Source organism: Hemicordylus capensis, chromosome 6 (assembly GCF_027244095.1).
Source record: "Hemicordylus capensis ecotype Gifberg chromosome 6, rHemCap1.1.pri, whole genome shotgun sequence".
In the NCBI taxonomy this organism is placed as follows: Eukaryota; Metazoa; Chordata; class Lepidosauria; order Squamata; family Cordylidae; genus Hemicordylus; species Hemicordylus capensis.
The window spans coordinates 120,071,641-120,088,483 of NC_069662.1; the positions used below are offsets into that span (position 1 = coordinate 120,071,641).

General features: G+C 43.1%; 1 protein-coding gene across 3 annotated transcripts in view; it reads right to left on the reverse strand.

Annotated features, from left to right (window-relative positions):
• The window catches only part of DNAH11 (dynein axonemal heavy chain 11), a 250,146-nt gene that overhangs the window by 85,526 nt on the left and 147,777 nt on the right, over positions 1 to 16,843 (reverse strand). For 2 of the 3 annotated variants that reach the window (XM_053263692.1, XM_053263689.1), the window contains 4 exons: positions 15,941 to 16,103; positions 9,891 to 10,014; positions 8,683 to 8,825; positions 4,046 to 4,207 (listed from right to left, as the gene is read on the reverse strand). In XM_053263692.1, coding sequence (XP_053119667.1) covers positions 4,046 to 4,207; positions 8,683 to 8,825; positions 9,891 to 10,014; positions 15,941 to 16,103 — 592 coding nt within the window. Of the gene's footprint in view, positions 1 to 3,513; positions 3,592 to 4,045; positions 4,208 to 8,682; positions 8,826 to 9,890; positions 10,015 to 15,940; positions 16,104 to 16,843 lie in introns of those variants that run through there. The other variant, XM_053263691.1, reaches the window with a different exon arrangement.

Here is a 16,843-nt window from a genome sequence, read left to right on the forward strand (position 1 = left end):
AAGCACAAGAATGGATTGAGAGCTGTCACATCCACAAAACAGACACAGTGGCTATAGATGTTCCATCCAACAGTAAATGGCATTTCCCCAGTAACAAAATATTTTAATGTTTGAATTCAAAACAGAGGCTTCAATAACTCCCCACTGTTCTCTGTCTTATAAAAGCTTTGTTCAGTCAGCATACAGATTCACACCCCAAAAAGGACAAAAGAAAGTAACCATTTAAGAGTTAGGGAAAATAATCTCTGCCTTCAACAGAAGCAACATATTAAGGAAAGATATCTGGATTGCATGCAACAACTATGAAACTATCAAACCAAAAGACAGGGAGGCGGGTCTCACGATCAAAGAGACTCGCCTGGGGAGGGTTAGCCCACTTTCCCCACAGAAGACCAGCCAGTCTGCTCTGGGCGGCTGCAGCGGCCACCCACACAACTGCTGGCTCTGTCATGGAGCCGGCTGGGGCTGGGGAGTTCGGGGGCCACACGGCCCCAGAAGCTCCAGTATGCCCTGTGCAAGCACGCAGGAGAGACCCGAGAGAGTCTGGAGAGACCTGCGAGCCAGGAGGCTGTTTTAAGCCTCCTGGCTGGGGGGGTCTACCTATGAGTAGCCGCGCCATGGAGCTGCGCTACGGCTACTCACGAGCAAAAAAACCAAACAAACGGGTTTGCGGAGTGCTCGCTCCACAAACCCAGTTTAAGGGGAGGGTTACTTGAGTGGGTTACCTGCTCAGGGACCACCGGGCTTGCAGATGAGCCCGGTGGTTCACATGGTTGTAGAAAATCAGACTAATGGAGGCTAGCCCAATTTTCTACAATCGTGTGAATAGCCTCAAAATCTACAGAACCCATATAGCTTTTCTGGTTTGCATTTGCTGGTTTTTAGATCCTTTCTCTTCCAGTTTTCCTAGCAAGGTGCAAGCAGCAGCCTGCAAAAGCACTTGTGCTGAAATCATCACTCTAGTTCCACCCAAGCCCTCAACCCTTATCCTGCCCTCAGCTCCAATCTCTGAAGCCCCTCCCACCAGGGCTGGGTGAGAATCTTGCTGTTTGCTGTGCTAGTTTTGCTTGCAGATAATTCACAAGAGAACATTTTATATACATGAAAGAACATTCTAAAATAGTATGCCACACCTGTAACCTGAAGTGATACAGTTCAGTTTACCATCTCGGAATTCTACTCTCATTCCATCTTCTTTGGCTGCAAGTGCAGATCCAGCCTAAAGTGTGATAGTGTTTTCTGAATAGCACCCACAGAGGGCATTCTCACAACCAATCCTGCCCAGGGCTCATCCAAGTAAGGACAGGGCTAGTCCAGGTAAGGCTGGTAGTGAGAAGCATCACTCCTCCCCCAGGTAGCCCTACTTTTCTACCCATGCAGAAAGTGAGGCAGGAGAACAAGCATGCACCTCCTACCTCACTCTCTGGGTGCTTTTGCTGCTGGCAGCCATCTTGGCCATAGAAGCCAGGGGAAGCAGTGACCTAGAAGCAGGGAGGTTTCTCAATGCACTGTGCCGCGTGTGCAGGGCATTGTAGGATGTCTGGAGACCTGGTTTCCTGCCCCTCACTTCCCTATCACTGAACTGATCGCCACGAAATCAATTGTCCATGTGCGTAGGTGGCGGAGCCCAGAAGAGGCTCAAATCATGTGGAGGCAGGTAGGTACTTGCCTTCCCTTAAACTCAACCCCACCCACCCCGGCTGGTTGTGTGAATGAGCTTACAACCTGTCTTGTTACATTATCTTCCTTCAAATGTCTGATCTGAGCTTACTGACAAACAGCTAACATAAACATTAAAGAGTAAAGAAGTATCATATTGTTTTGTCAGATGACAATTATTTTGTTAAGAATGAACTATACAGAAAATCAGGGATGGTAATCCCATCATCAGTGGAAGTAAATATGCTCTTTTGTTTTAAACCTATTTGCTTACTTCAACTAAATGTTGAAGTAGAGGATAATGGGAAGTGTGGTGTGTGTCTGTGTATCTGTCTGTGTGTGTGTGTGTGCGCGTGCGTGCAAACACAAACTCATATATATATATGTGCTAGAGATGAGAACTAACTTGGAGAAACTGCAGGGCTTTGCTGCCCTTCAGCACAATTCATTTTTGTGAACTGAAAATAAATAGGCTATAGAGAGACAAAAGACTGGGGTGGGGGTGTTGATTTATTTCCCCCCTGCAAGATACAAGAAGTAGAGTGGGCCTAAGCCTCTGGTTGAGAGAATGGTAAAAAGTGGTGAAAGGTTTAATTAATTTTAATTTGCTCTTTGATGTCCAAAGCAGAGTCTGTTGTGTAATTAATACAATAATAATATTTAAAAAACAGAAATGGCTTCTAGAGTAGCAATTTCAGTTAAAACACTGCTATAATATTTACTAATTTTAAATTTATGTATTTTCCTTTAAACTAATGGAAGAATGACTTGTAATTTTATTCTATTTTTTCTGCATCTGTTGCACTCACCAGAAAGAAATAAGCACAAAAATGTGCTTAATGCAACAAAGCAAAGGTGATCTGATCAATAGCAACAAATACATGTAAGACTGACTCTTTCGATCCAGGGATCTTATGGGATGTATCCATTACCTCTGGATAAGTAAGTAACTGCAGTGGATTTACCAATGATAATTTTTGAAGCAAGAGGAATAGCTGGCTGTTACTAGCTCTGATCCAAGATTAAAACCTTGTTACTGCAGAAACATTTGGGTGGAGTGGGGAGTCTTCTTACAGTTATCCTTTCAATATTTCTTATTACCAATTGTAGCACCTTCTCCTAGGTTTGTCAATGGAATGGTGAAATTGACCAAACTAGATAGAAGAAGCTTCTATCTAGTCAGTTTGTTTCACCCCTAAAGAAAATAAAACGTTGGAGAGGCATTCCTGAAGGTCAGAGATAGGATCTTGCACTTTACCCCTTTTTAAACACATATGCAACTATGCATATTCCCTTTCATGTAATACAAAAATATTTATACTAAGGCAAAAACTTTGTAGTACCGAACATTTGGATGTTTGTGCTACAGGACAAAATACCACTTCCCAGTCTCTGACAAGCTATTGACTGTAAACTGCTTGGTACAGAAAATGAAACAAGTCTCTCCATGGCCAGTAGATGTCATTGGTCACTCTTTCTAATATCACAAATGCTGTTTCATTGCTCAGAATTGTCAGCACAAGAAGTAAAGGAATGAAAGATGTAATTTAGAAGAAGCACTAAATATCAAGCCCCTCCCCTCCCATCCTGACTGTTCAAATAATGTTATATTGTTACTTTTTGACAGAATGCAAGTTCTGAAAAGTATCATCATTTCTCACAAGAAGGGATTATATTAATCTGTCTGCTGAAATTGGCTTCTTGCTGATGTAATAGGAAAGAAATTTACAGAGCACAGAACAGCTTATTCATTTCTGGAAGCTTAGCCCTCTTATATCTACCTAGTTAGGTAAAGCCAGAATGTGCACTTATCTAAGGCTGTGTACCGGCTGTTATGACCAGACCTTTACTTACTGCCTTTGTCAGATTTCGGCAGTATTCGGCTGCCATGGATTTCTCTTTTCGAACAGAAGATAGTTATGCACAATTGAACGTTGCTCCATTTGGCCATCTTGAAACCCCATGCTTCTCATCATTACAACTCCCTTACATAACATGATGGCATCACAGCAAACAGGCATCCATGCCATTGTACACCAGTTGCTATAGCAAGCCAATACACTGGAATCCTATTTTCTTTTGTTTTGCTTGTTTATAAAGGAATTGTGAATCAGCTCATGAATGGATACCACAATTTTAGGGTAAGTTGCACTTTTTGACCTTTTCAAGATTTTTGACTCTTCCTATTTCAAACTCTCTAATTTGCGTTAAAGAAATTGGTTGTACTGCATCACAGAAATATAGTAACCATAGTGAACTTTGCAACCTCAAATTAAGACAAATATGGGAAGAAACAGAGAGGACTTTTTCCCAGCTTGTTCCCTTATTGATCTTCCAGAGAACTATGTTGTTTTTGCATATGATTGACGAGCTTGAAACTCTGTACCTTAATCCCAGGCGTCTCCTCAATGAACCTCCTGCTGACGGACCGCAGGGCCTCCTGTGGCCACTCATGAAACCAGTCAATAGCTGTGCAGTTAACTATGGCTGGGAACTTCCGAGCTCTAACTCTCAGTGTGGAACCGACAGGAGAGAAACACAAAATGATCTGTACAGATGAAGAGGGGGTAGAGAAAGAGAGGGTGAAGCATTACATGGTGATCAAAGAGAGGAATGCAGTCAACTGTGGTGGCAGTGAGCCATTGCAATCAGGCTCAGAAATGAAAATGAAATCTACCTAGCAGCTAATGAATTTAGTCAAATTACCATTTTACATCCAGCAAATGGCATTTTGTTCACTTGCACTGTGCTTTATGTTTAGCTCTTCCCCAAACTCTGCCCACTTGTATGTCACCTTCTCACCCAGTTCAATATGATTTACATATGCATTGAACAACAAAGTAAAATCTTCACAACAAAACTTAGTCAGCCATCGAAGCAACTAATAGGATGCAATACTGCTTTCTGGGTTTCTGGACTTATGTAGGTTAACTGTGACTGAGGTGATCTGAAGCAACATTGTTTGGGTATGCTTTGCTTGTGATACAATACTATGCCTGCAATTCCTCAGGGTTTTTCAGCAATATCAGAAAATCCCAAGGAACTAGATAAATGCCTAGCTATTTAAAATAACGATTCCCTCAAATTATGCTTGCTTGTGCCTCAAACCCTGACCCTAAACACGTCTACTTGGAAGCAAGTCCCATTGATTTTAACAGACTGTATATTCCCCAGTAAATGTGCTTAGAACTGCAGCCCTACATTACAGTAGACCTTCTCCCCTTCCATCGCTACATGTTATCTTACAGAGGTTTTCCAGTGTGTTAACTAATATCTTCTGTAGTACACGGTCTCCACTTCGTAGCCCTTTAAAGTCTGAATTGATACTTCCCGTAGCTGCCTCTGGAAGTACTAATTTTGCACAGTGGGACACCTGCAAAGCAGTAGCAAGGCAAGTTGCATTTTGAAAGCAGTTTTTAAAAAGCTGTTAAAAATAATGAAGTCATGAGTGAAATTAGAGAGAGGACCAAGGAGAATGGAAGGGGAAGAAGGAGTTTTAGAAGATATATGTACAATGGTTTACATTTTGCCAGAGAGCATTGACTACAGCCAAATATCATAGGTCCAAAAGCTTCCTTTCTACGTTCACAATATAATTCCAAATATCTGTTTGCAAAGAGCAGTGCAAGATTCTAGACAGCTTGGCAAGGGGGCACAGCTCCCTGTACAGCACAGCATTTGCATACAGTGAGTCCCAGGTTCAGTCGCTGTCATCTCCAGATAGGGCTGGACAAGACACTTGCCTGAAACCCTGGACAGTTGCTATCAGTCAGTGTAGACCAGGGGTTCTCAACATTGGGTCCCCAGATGTTACTGGACTTCAGCTCCCATAATCCCCAACTAAAGTCCACTGGGGCTGGGGATTATGGGAGTCAAAGTCCAATAACATCTGGGGACCCAACGTTGAGAATCTCTGGTGTGGTCAATACTGAGCTAGGTGGACCAATAGTTTTACTCAGTACAGTTACAAATATCACTACAAATACTTGGATACCAGTTTTATACACAGAAAAATAGAGAAGATGGTAAGATGTTTCCCTATCCCCAAAGTGCTCACAGTCTAAAAAGAAACATAAGGTTGACACCAGCAACAGCCACTGGAGGGATGCTGTGCTGGAGTTGGGTAGGGCCAATTGCTCTCTGCCTGCTAATCACACTTGTAAAAAGTGCCTCTCTGCTCAGTTAGCAGTTAACAGAACAGATCTATATGTTCAACTATCTAAAGTAATCCAGAGTCCAGCTTCAAATTGCGGGGGGATGTTCTGGTGTGAATTTTGTGTATTTATTCTGCTTTAGTAGCTTCACCTCTAGGTGAAGAACAGAAAAACAGTTAAGTGGAAAAAGAAGCAGTTCTATGATTATGATATGGTAAGCAGAGAATGCAGTCTACGAGGTCAGTTAGTAAGGTGCATACATCCATAACTTTGAGCCTTTCTAAACGAGAGGGTTTGTTGTGGCAGGATCAATAGGCTCGCACACTTTATTTTATCCAGAGGGTGTGTGGGCTGTATACACACTCCACTTGTGCTCACACTAGCCCCCTCACTGCCAGCTCAGTCCCTGGCTTGCCTCTCTTGGCGATGACAGGAGGAAGGGGGTGGGAAGCCACAGGCAGCAGCAGCCTCAGTAGAAGGCGGGGGGGAGAGAGAGAGGGAGGAAATGTATACATTAAAATTCACATGCAATAGTCCTCCTGCATCCAACTCAGGGGAAGTGTGATTATTATTATTTGCTCCAATTATAGTATGAATCTAGGGGGCATTCATGGCAGAAAAGCATGGAGTTACACATGTGTCATGAATTGACCAATCTTATTGTTACAGTCACAGATCAACAAATAACTCAATACAAGTTGCGGGGGGAAAGTATACAGTAACATAGTTACCCACCGTACAGTAACATAGTTAATACTGTATCTGACAATGTCCACCTGTACAGAGTAAATCTGAGCCCCTTTCACTATTCAGGAACTAATGTCTGTTGCCAGATTTTACTAGCAAGGAAACAAAACTTGCCAATATTTAGGGACGTCTGGTCAGATAGTAAAAGGCTTACATAAAAGAGATCCGAATGGCCTGGGAAAGTGGCTAAAAGCAGGGAAATATAATGATGGCAGAAATCCTTGTATGACCCGAGTACAGTAAAACATGAGCTATAGTTTCAATCATGCCTGATGTGCAAGGGCAGAGTCTTTGGACATATGGGATTTTCCTAAACTTCCCTTAAAATGGGCTAGTGTAAACATCCTGCAATATTTGAAAATTGTGATTTGAGATAGTAGTATCTAGCAGGATTAAGATTAAATTATTGGATTCCAAGGAAAACACCCTTAGGGATCAAAGTTTATTTTATTTGTGCGTCCATATAAAAAATGTGCTGTTTAAGAGCTGCTTTAGCTCGAGCATATCCCATTCTTAATAAAGGTTCCGGGCTGAAGCCATATAAATTTAATTTCTGGTGAACTGCTCTTTTCAGAAGAGAGTATAAATTGTCTGCCAATATCAGGGGAGCCAGACCAGTAGGATGATAGTTTAGGCTTAATCAAAGACACTCAACCATATCCTGGATTCAACCTCAGGGATGGCTGCTTCTACATGGAGAACAACATTGGATATGCATTGAGGAACTTGAAAAATGTTTTTCATAAATTTTGTTTGCACCGCGCCTCTAGTGCAGGGAAGTTGCTATACAAACAAAGTTGTGCTCCATAAAGGAGTCGAGAGCGGGGTTTTGCCAGAAATAATTTTACTGCCGCAGGAACACGTGTCATATATTTGAGCAGCAACATCCTCTGTAGAAATCAATACTGGAGCTGAATCAAACTGCCATTTAGAAGATCTCTTTTTCTCTTACAATAAAGATAACCAATCAAGAATTAGGTACAGACAGCTGTACACTTGATCAAAGCAATACTTTTTAAAACAGGATCCATGGCAGCATGTTACATAACCCATCCATGGAACTGCATCATATGGCAACATGGTACATCAGGTTTAGAAATGAACACAGCTTTTCATGTGCAACTGTGTGCATTCAGAAACTAACAGTAGCCTATCACTGGTAAGATCTTCATTGGAAATACTGTGTTCAGTTGTAGGTCCAAGAAACTCAAGGGTGTTGACAAACTAGAAAACAATGGGGATAATAAATCTAAAAGCTAGGGATATGCTCGGAACCAGGCGTGGGTGGCTCGATAGCGGAGGATGTCTCACTTTAAGGGCAGGGGAGGGTGCAATTACCCCTTTCTCCGCTTCCCCCCCCCACTGGCACCCAGTATTTTATAGGTCCTACAGGGTGGCAGAGTACTTCCCTCCCTGTTTGCTCTTCGGCTGGAAGTGGTCAGAAGTAGCTAGTGCGCGTGCAAGCACCCACGTGCCCGCCTGGTGTGCGCAAGTGTGACATAGGCAGGCGGGTACCCAGTGGGTGCACATGAGCCAGCTCCGGCCAAAAAGCAAACGGGGTGGCAGGGAAGTACTCTGCCGCCCCGTAGGACCTGTAAAATATCGGGCACCATGGGGGAAAAGCAGAGGGAGGGGTAAATGCACCCTCCCCCGCCCTTAAAGTGAGACATCCCCCCACATTCAAACTTCAAACCCCCCAGTGTTTGAACCTGCTTGGAGGACTATAAAAGGGCTTCTGAACAGGTTCGTGCACATCCCTACTAAAAGCCACCTCTTACGAAGAGATGCCAAAGGCTGGGTATATTTATCCTACAATTCCTACAGGAACTTAAGGAGCCAGTCAGCATAATTTGGGCTGTATGCAATGTAACCCATCTGACATAAGCTCGGAAGATGCAAATCAACAGTTGCTTGACACATTGTACATAATCTACTTTATTTTTATGGTGAAATTGTTAGGGTTATAATCTTGAAAATGTGAATTCCAGTTTGCTAACCATCATAAAGACAAAGAGAGAGAAGTGTTTTCCGACTCCTATGGTGGTTCATCCATTAACTAATCCAACTATTAATCATTAATTCAATATGCATTTGGGTCATTTGTAACCCCAGACATACTTACTTTTAGCTGTAGCCGTACTCGGTCTAAAAAGAACCTCCAGCAGTTTTCTCTGGTGTCACTAAGACCAAGTCCCCGTATCTCATTCCTAATTCCTGCAATTATACCATCCACATCTTCATCACTGAATAGATCTGGAACTTCTCCTATAGTTAAAGAAAATAAGGGGATGAAAAGTTCCTGTAACTACCAAATTAACACAAAGCAAATCACGTATCAATCAATTTCACTTTTTTTAACTGTAAACCTTGTAGTGCTTTTTTATTTGGACTGAATCTGGATGGCTGGAATTAAGCTCATAGTTCACCCATATAATCAGCTATAGTCAACTCACTTCTGTGCATTTTATAAAATATGTTTCTCATAGTTTTATATCTTTTTTAAGTCCGCTGGTTTAAAAGATGCTGGCTGACATGTTAATGAAAATTACTCAAGCATTCCTTAATTTATCATTTAAATTTCAGTGGGACTACTCTAAGTGATTTTCCTCATCATGTCAACTGCTATGTCCCACTCTTAGTCTTCAGAAAAAGGTAGGGAGGAAAATGAATAAGTTCCTAGATCTTATATTTTAAATAATTCTTTAATCCATTAGGTGGATATATGGTTCCATTAAAAAACGCATTTGCTTTTGGAAATAGGGAAATATGCTTTACAAAACTATAAACCACAAATTACATGTTAGGATACCATTATGACCTCTACAACATGGCTTCCCATAGTGTAATGTTTCTACAGGCCCATATTATAATAAACATATACCTCTCTGTCTGTCTAGCATGCTGATGTGCTTAATCTCACAATTAAAAGGCTGTCATTTAAAACTAATCTGGGAAACATCACAGCTACTACCATCGATCTAAAATATTCACAGAAACTACCAACCCCCAACCCCCTGCTGCCATGTTGGAGTAAATCAATCCAATCAAGTCATCGGAAGTGAACCATATAAAAGCAACATCAATGAATGAAACCTATGCCTATTCACTCCATGACCTTCATATTCATTTCTGAGGAGCAACATTGCTTGTTTTTTAAGCAAACTAGACACAATACTGAACTTATCTAGGTTAATATGCCTTTTCCCAAAGGACACCCCACCCCCACTGGAAAACATTGCGAAGACAAATAATCCCACTTCTAAAGTTCATTGAAACCACAGATAATTTGTCATCGGGTAGATCTTTCAAGAAATCTGTAGGTCTAATCACCTGATGCCAACAAGTCATTAATCAGCACAAGAAAGCGTTCATCTGGAACTTGAGCATCTGTCAGCAAAAACACAGTGGGAATGTTCTTGGCTCCTGTCTTGATGTACAGATTGGCAAGATCTACCTGTAAGAAAAGGAAGCAATAATTCATGTTACGTTAGAATTCTGAAACAAGTACGGGGAGGGGTAACCAGTGTGAAAATAAATTTAACTTGAGAGCAACAAACAGCTACTTTGCACCTCCCCCCCATTTACATATACTTAACATGACTCATCCCTTTCCAGATAATTATTTTTAAAAAACCCACACTTAAAAAAAAAAAAAGATAGCAGATCAAAAGAATTGTGATTCAATAAAACTGTAGGGTTAAAATGAAACAGGTAGTGACTCAAAAGAAAAATCTTCCCCTAGGATTTTTATATATATATATATATATATATATATATATATATATATATATATATATAAATATTCTGCCAAGCAACTTCTTGCCAAGAACACCTTAATCTTGCTAATAATGCCTATTCACTGGATTGAAACTATTTCACTGCACGCCTATTTTGTGTTCACAAGTAACACCAAAATGAATTCAAAAACAGGGAAATACGCTGCATTTATGCAAATCTGTGTACATGGGTTTCTTGAATCATTGCTTAGTGTCGGAAGACTTCTGTGCTGCTGTGCCCTTTAAATGTTTCCTCACCTCTGTGAGAGATACTTATCTACATATGTGGATCCCATTCATCTGGGAGAATATCTAAATTTCACCAAGTGGGTGATTCACAAGGCCAGTTAGATGAACCACAGATATGGCACCCCAGCAAGTGGCTGCAGCAAATCTCATGGTCTTTTCTATGGAGTTGCCATTACTCCCATCCTGTGTGGTGCCAATTCCGTGGGAAACATCCATACAATTAGTTAGCCCATTTGGATGGGTCATTTAGATATAGTTGCCGATATGCCCTTCACAGTGACTCTCAGGTACTCAGGAGAATGTTTTAAGAGCATACTACTGATGTTAAACATGTAGCTTGGCCCTGGCATATTTGGTTTGTTTTTTCATAAACAGAAGCCATGTTGGGGGATGATGGATCTGGATTAGGACTGCAACATGGGGGAGGATGCTTTAGCCCTTTGCCCCTGTCATGGCCCTGAGGCTGATAATTGCTCTGGGAAGAAAGCTCCACTGCTGAGAGTGAGAGCTTCCCCAAATGTGGCAAATAGCAGCTGTGGAGGGCCTGAACTGGATCAGGACCATGGTGGGAGCAAAGGGTTAAAGGCTCCCATATCATGCCAATCTAGACTGAACCTAAATGACTCAGTCAATCCACACCAGAACTGGGGGTCTTCTGGTGGTCATCTGTCCATTCACATGATTGGGCTTCACATTGTAGGCAGGACCAGTAAACTCTTCCAAATTTCTGCCCCCTTCTACATAGTTCGATGTGCCTAGCCTTTACCTCCTCAATTTCGGAGTCCACCACAGCTAATGGTACCGCAGCGGGGAGGCTGAATGGGAGTGTGAAAGGACAGATGACCACCAGAAGGACCCCAGTTACAGATAATAGGGATGTGTGAACTGGTTCAGGGGCTTGGTTCGATGGTTCGGGGTCAAACCAAACCCGTCCCAGTTCTGTTTGGACCGGGATCACACACACCCCACCAGTTCGCGGATTATTTTTTAAATTAAAATAATTTTTATTTACCTCCTCTAGCCCCTTCAATGGGCTTCCTAAAGGCTGTGTGGGGGGGGTGTCTGTGAAGGTTCCCCCTCCCCGCACCAGCCTGGGTAATCACCGCCACGGACCATTTTACCCGTTTTTGGCCCGTTCGGGCCTCTGTAACTCTGCATGGCGGCCATCTCGCCTGACGCCACGCATGTGCAAATGGCCTCTGTGAGGCCTCGCAGAGGCCTATTGCGCATTTTTTAAAAAATCTGCAGCCATTTAAAAAAACAGCCAAAACCATGGGTAAAACGGGCCATGGCGGTGATTACCCAGGCCAGTGGGGGAAGGGGAAACCTTTGCACACACCCCACCCCACGGCCCTTGGGAAGCCCCCCCAAAGGGGCTAGAGGTAAATAAAAATTTGTTTTAATTTTTAAAAATATATTCATGAATCCTGCCCCCCCAGACCAGACTGGACCAGGGGGTGGTTGAAAGGGGGGCCGGACCGAACTGGTTCGGTCAGGTTCAAGTGCAGTTCACACTCAACCTGAACCGGGCTAGCCGGTTCTGTGTACACCTCTAACAGGTAAGCAACCTGAAGGGGATAATGCAAAAACTGACTGAAGCATTGCATGTCCAAATGCAGTGGAGCCCTTCTAGCTCACACATCAAGCGCCTTTTCTCTGCTAACCGAGCAAAGAGGCACCTTTTAAAAGTGGTGATTCTCTGTATTTAGCAGAGGGAGAGCAACCTGCCCTATCCATCCCCAGCACAGCATCCCTCCAGTGGCTGTTGCTGGTGTCATGTTTCTTTTTTAGTTTGTGAGCCCTTTGGAGACAGGGTAGCCATGTTATGTACGTATTTATTTTGATTTCTGTATGTAAACTGCTTTGGAAACTTGTTGAAATGTACCTTTTTGTTCAGTTTGCTCTACCTGGGAGAGCGGGATCTAAAGCAGAGTAGGCAGAATTAATAATAAATAATAACAACAACCACCCCTGTAATCAACATGGTCATCAAATGAGGACCTGTGTGTGTAGCGTAGTCCATAATAGACCACATGGTCCATAATGGCTATCCTCAAAATAAGCAAAGCTGTCAAGAGATCCGTGGGAATGAGAAATGTCCTCTGAATAAGGTTCCTCACTATGGCCACCATGGGAGTAGGGAGAAAAAGCATAGAACCCCCGGAGGGAATGCTGCTCATTAGAAGGAGTATGTGCCCTGGGCACTGGTAGAGATGATGCAGGAGAGCTCCCGTGTCCAGGAGTCAGGCAGGACTCAGACTCCGCCTCCAAGCCGGAGAGACGTGCCAGCTCCAACCATTCAAGAGCAGGCTATATGAGAGTCGAGGGAGGAAGAGCCTTTGAAAGGGGCCGCACCTGCTCCATGTGCTTTGTTTTGTGCTGTGTTTTCTTTGGTCCCTTTGTCAGTACTGGCAGGGATTGTGGAGTAGGGGCCAGGGCCGAGAGATCAGGCCCTTCCCCTCTGAACCAAGTGGTCAGGCCACTGCCCTCCGGAGTCCGAGGAGTGGTAAGACTTTTTCTTCTTGGTGGGCTCCAGTTCTGGCAGGCAAGATGCCTTGTGCTTTTTCAGCTTCTATATGGGAGGCATGGAGTCTCTAGATGAGGTAGAGTAGGCTCTGAGTTTTGGGTCTGTGACAAACAGTCCCGAGGGGGCCAGGATGGAGAAAGGTGAAGTAGCTGCTGACCCAGAAGCCATGAGCTGAGCCTATGGCCATGGGGCAGAGGGTTCACAGACAGCGCCAGAGTCTGGGTTCCCTGCTGGAGGGCCAGAAGCAGAGGCAGCAGGGGCAGGCATTTTTAGCAGAGAATAGTCTGCTAAACCACCATTGTAGATGAAGAGTAGAGCTCTTTTTAACACAGACTAGCATGGAATTTGGAGGCTCTATTTCTGCAGGCCTGCCAGATGGTAATGAATATCTGGACCAGATGAAATTCTTCCAGACAAAATAAGCAAAGTTGGTGGTCATCTGAGGAAGGGCACTTGGACCTGCAGCAGACTTGTCAGCCATAAAATCCCCCTGATGGGGAAAAGAAGGCGAGCTGTTCCAATGGAGGGAGAGGAGGTGTGTGGGCAATATACCAAGATGCAAAATAGAAAGAGGGTGAAAAAACTGTGGACAGAAAAAGAGAGAAAGAACAACCACCACCACCACCAAATAGAGGAAGGAGGGCAAAAATTTGTTGTTTTGTTTTGAAGGAAAGAAAGAGTACCGACCAGCCAGAGATGTTGTCTTCTTGGTGGACAAAGGAAAACTGAGGAGGTAAAGGCTAGGCATGTGGTACTAAGTAAAAGGGGGCCAGGCTTAGGAGGGCTTTCAAAGCTTGGAAGAGTTTATCAGTCCTGCCTTCACTACAACATGAAGCCCAATCATGTGATGGACAGAGACAATCCAGAAGAACATCAGGTGAAGGAAATCAGGTGTTAGGAGAAGGTGACCCTGCAAAACTGTATGACTGAAGGTAGCATCACTCTTGGCCCGAGCATCCAAAGCATAATGCTTGATAAAGGAAAAAGGAATAGCCCATGTGGCGGTCCTACAGATGGATTCCAGGGGAAGTCTTCTGTTGAAGGCTGTAGACGTAGCTAGTGCACCGGTAGAATGTGCCTTAACAGAGGAGAGAGATTGAATTCCCACTCATTGGTAAGCCAATTTAATTGTGTGGACAATCCAGTTAGAGATAGATTGAGAGAAGGCTTGGTGTCCTTTATTCGCTTCTCTGTAGGTAATGAAAAGAGAAGGCAAAGATCTAAATGATGAAGTCCAGTCTATGTAAAAGGCTAAAGCCCTGCGAACACCTAACCTATGCCAGCACTTCTTGTATTTAGTAGAAGGATTGCGGGGAAAGACTGGCAGGGTAATCAACTGTGACCTATAAAAAAAGGAAACCATCTTTGGGAGGAAATAAATATTCAGACGAAGAGTGACTTAGTCCACACGGAAATTCAGGTAAGGTGGATCAGACCAAAAAGCTCGAAGCTCACTCACCCTCTGGGCAGAAGTAATCGCCATGAAGAAAACTGTCTTGAAGGTAAGTAAGTGCATGTTGCAAGTAGCCATAGGCTAGAAAGTTTTCTTCATCAAAATGGCCAGGACCACCAGGAGGTCTCAAGTTGGGGAAATGGTTGGGGGATCTGGATACAGGTGAGCGATGCCTGTTAAGTAAAGTTTCACCTCTGGGTGTTAGAACAGGGAGGTATGATTGGAACTAGAGCAATGAGCCAAAATGGTTGCCAGATGTAATCTGATGGAAATCATGCCCAAACCAACTTTTTGAGGTCTAACAAATAGGTGAGGATGAGGAGCAAAGAGTCCAGAGTTGAGTTCTGTAAGTCATGACATTTGGCGAAGAGGATAAATCGCTTCCACTTCTCCGCATAGGATTTGAGAGCGCACAGATGGCTTTCTGGATGTGGAGAAGATGATTACAAGATCCGACAGCCAGACGGATGGATCTTCCAGGCTGTTTGGTGCAGGGAAGCAATGTCTGGATGTAGCAGCAAACCCTGATGTTGGGTGAGCAGTTTTGTATGGTAAGGTAGACGATGGAAGTTCCCCTCAGAGTCATAGGACGGAGGCAAGGGAACCAATGACGTCTTGGCCACCAAGGCGCTATCAAATGCAACGTGTTGTGTCCTTTTGTATTTTCTGAAGGACTCGAGGAATCAGAAAAATTGGGGGAAACAGGTAACCGTAGTGTGTTTTCTATCTGTGCGTGAAGGCATCTCCCAGAAATCCCTTGCCCATTACCACTCTCATGCAGAAGTGCTTGAACTGGTGGTTCTTGGAACTTGCAGATAAGCCTATTTGCCGTGTCCCCCACAGAAGATCTTGCGAAGCATGGCCAGGTCGAGTTTTGACTCATGCAAGGAGGAGGGAGTCCTGCTCAGACTATTTACAGACCTTTGTGCCAGGAGTTTTATGCTATTTGGTTTGGGATCTCCTCACTCTTTGCAATTCTGGCATTCTTTTATTCACACAGTTTGCTAGCTGCACCTCTGCACTGCTCCGCCTGAGTAAGTGGGGGAGCAGACCAAGAGGTTGGAGATTCTGTTTCCCCAAATGTGATTTTAATGAGGACAGAATAGAACTATGGTACATAAACGCGAACAAGTACACATATGCGTTTGGGGTGTGTGTGGATTTTCTGGTAACGAACATTTAAGTTAGGAAAGATTATACTTTCTTGCTTTCTACGTTCAATTTACCCCCTTACAGGCGCAAAGAGATGCAAACCACCTATAAAGAATGTAGCAGCTTTACAGGATTTATCATTGCAATTGTTCAGTTTCCAAATAGCAAAGTTTCAAATTCAACAGTTCTCAGGACAATTATGTGACATTATTGTTATGTTTACTCTGAGGTCTGGAATCCCGTAGCTTTTCTTCAATGTAATCTGAAACACTTCAAGGGAGCCAATATATGCAGCCAGTCTGGATACGCTTTGTTTTCCACTGCCACCTACTCCAATCAAAAGTGCATAACCACGAGAGGTCTCCAAGATTCGATTAATACGACACCTGATGATGAAAAAATCAACACAATGTATAGCTTCTACAGCCATTTCCATTGTAGGAAGTTGCTATATCTATTTGATACAGCAACTCCCACTTTAGTCTGTTGCAACTGGTTCATACAAGACAAGACTTGTGATTTAGTTCAGTAATCACTTGATGTGACCACAACATGTCATAATACAATTAGACAAGGTTGCCACATTGTATTTATATCACTGCAACATCCATCCCTGGACAGTAACACCATTACAAATATGCAACAGGGACCTCTACTATTAGGGTCAGCATATTTGAGAGCTATTTCATTCCTTAATTTTGAGCCCAATTGGGGTACAGAATGTTTTTTGGGGAAACCAGTTAGAATAAAAATATAGGTATGTGTATATATATATAGAATGTATATAGGTAACCACCCAGAGATGCAAGTTTTGGGCAGTATAAAAATATGTTAAATTATAAAAAGAGAGAGAGAGAGATTTGGGAAGAGACTTCTCTAGTTTAATTTTCAGTCTGGCACTGCTTAAGTTTCTTCTGTGTATGTTTGGCACACTAATGCCATAGGGGCGCTGCGTGCAAAGGACCTCTGCAGCATTTAGAAGTCCAGAGTCCCATGAGCACATGAGAGCAATTTTCACCATTCTCTCCTTCCCTCTAGAAGTGTTCTTTAACATCCCTAAATGTGTCCCTGAGGGATGTGTGAACCTTAGGAACATATTTAGGGGTGTTAAAGAGCACTTAAATGG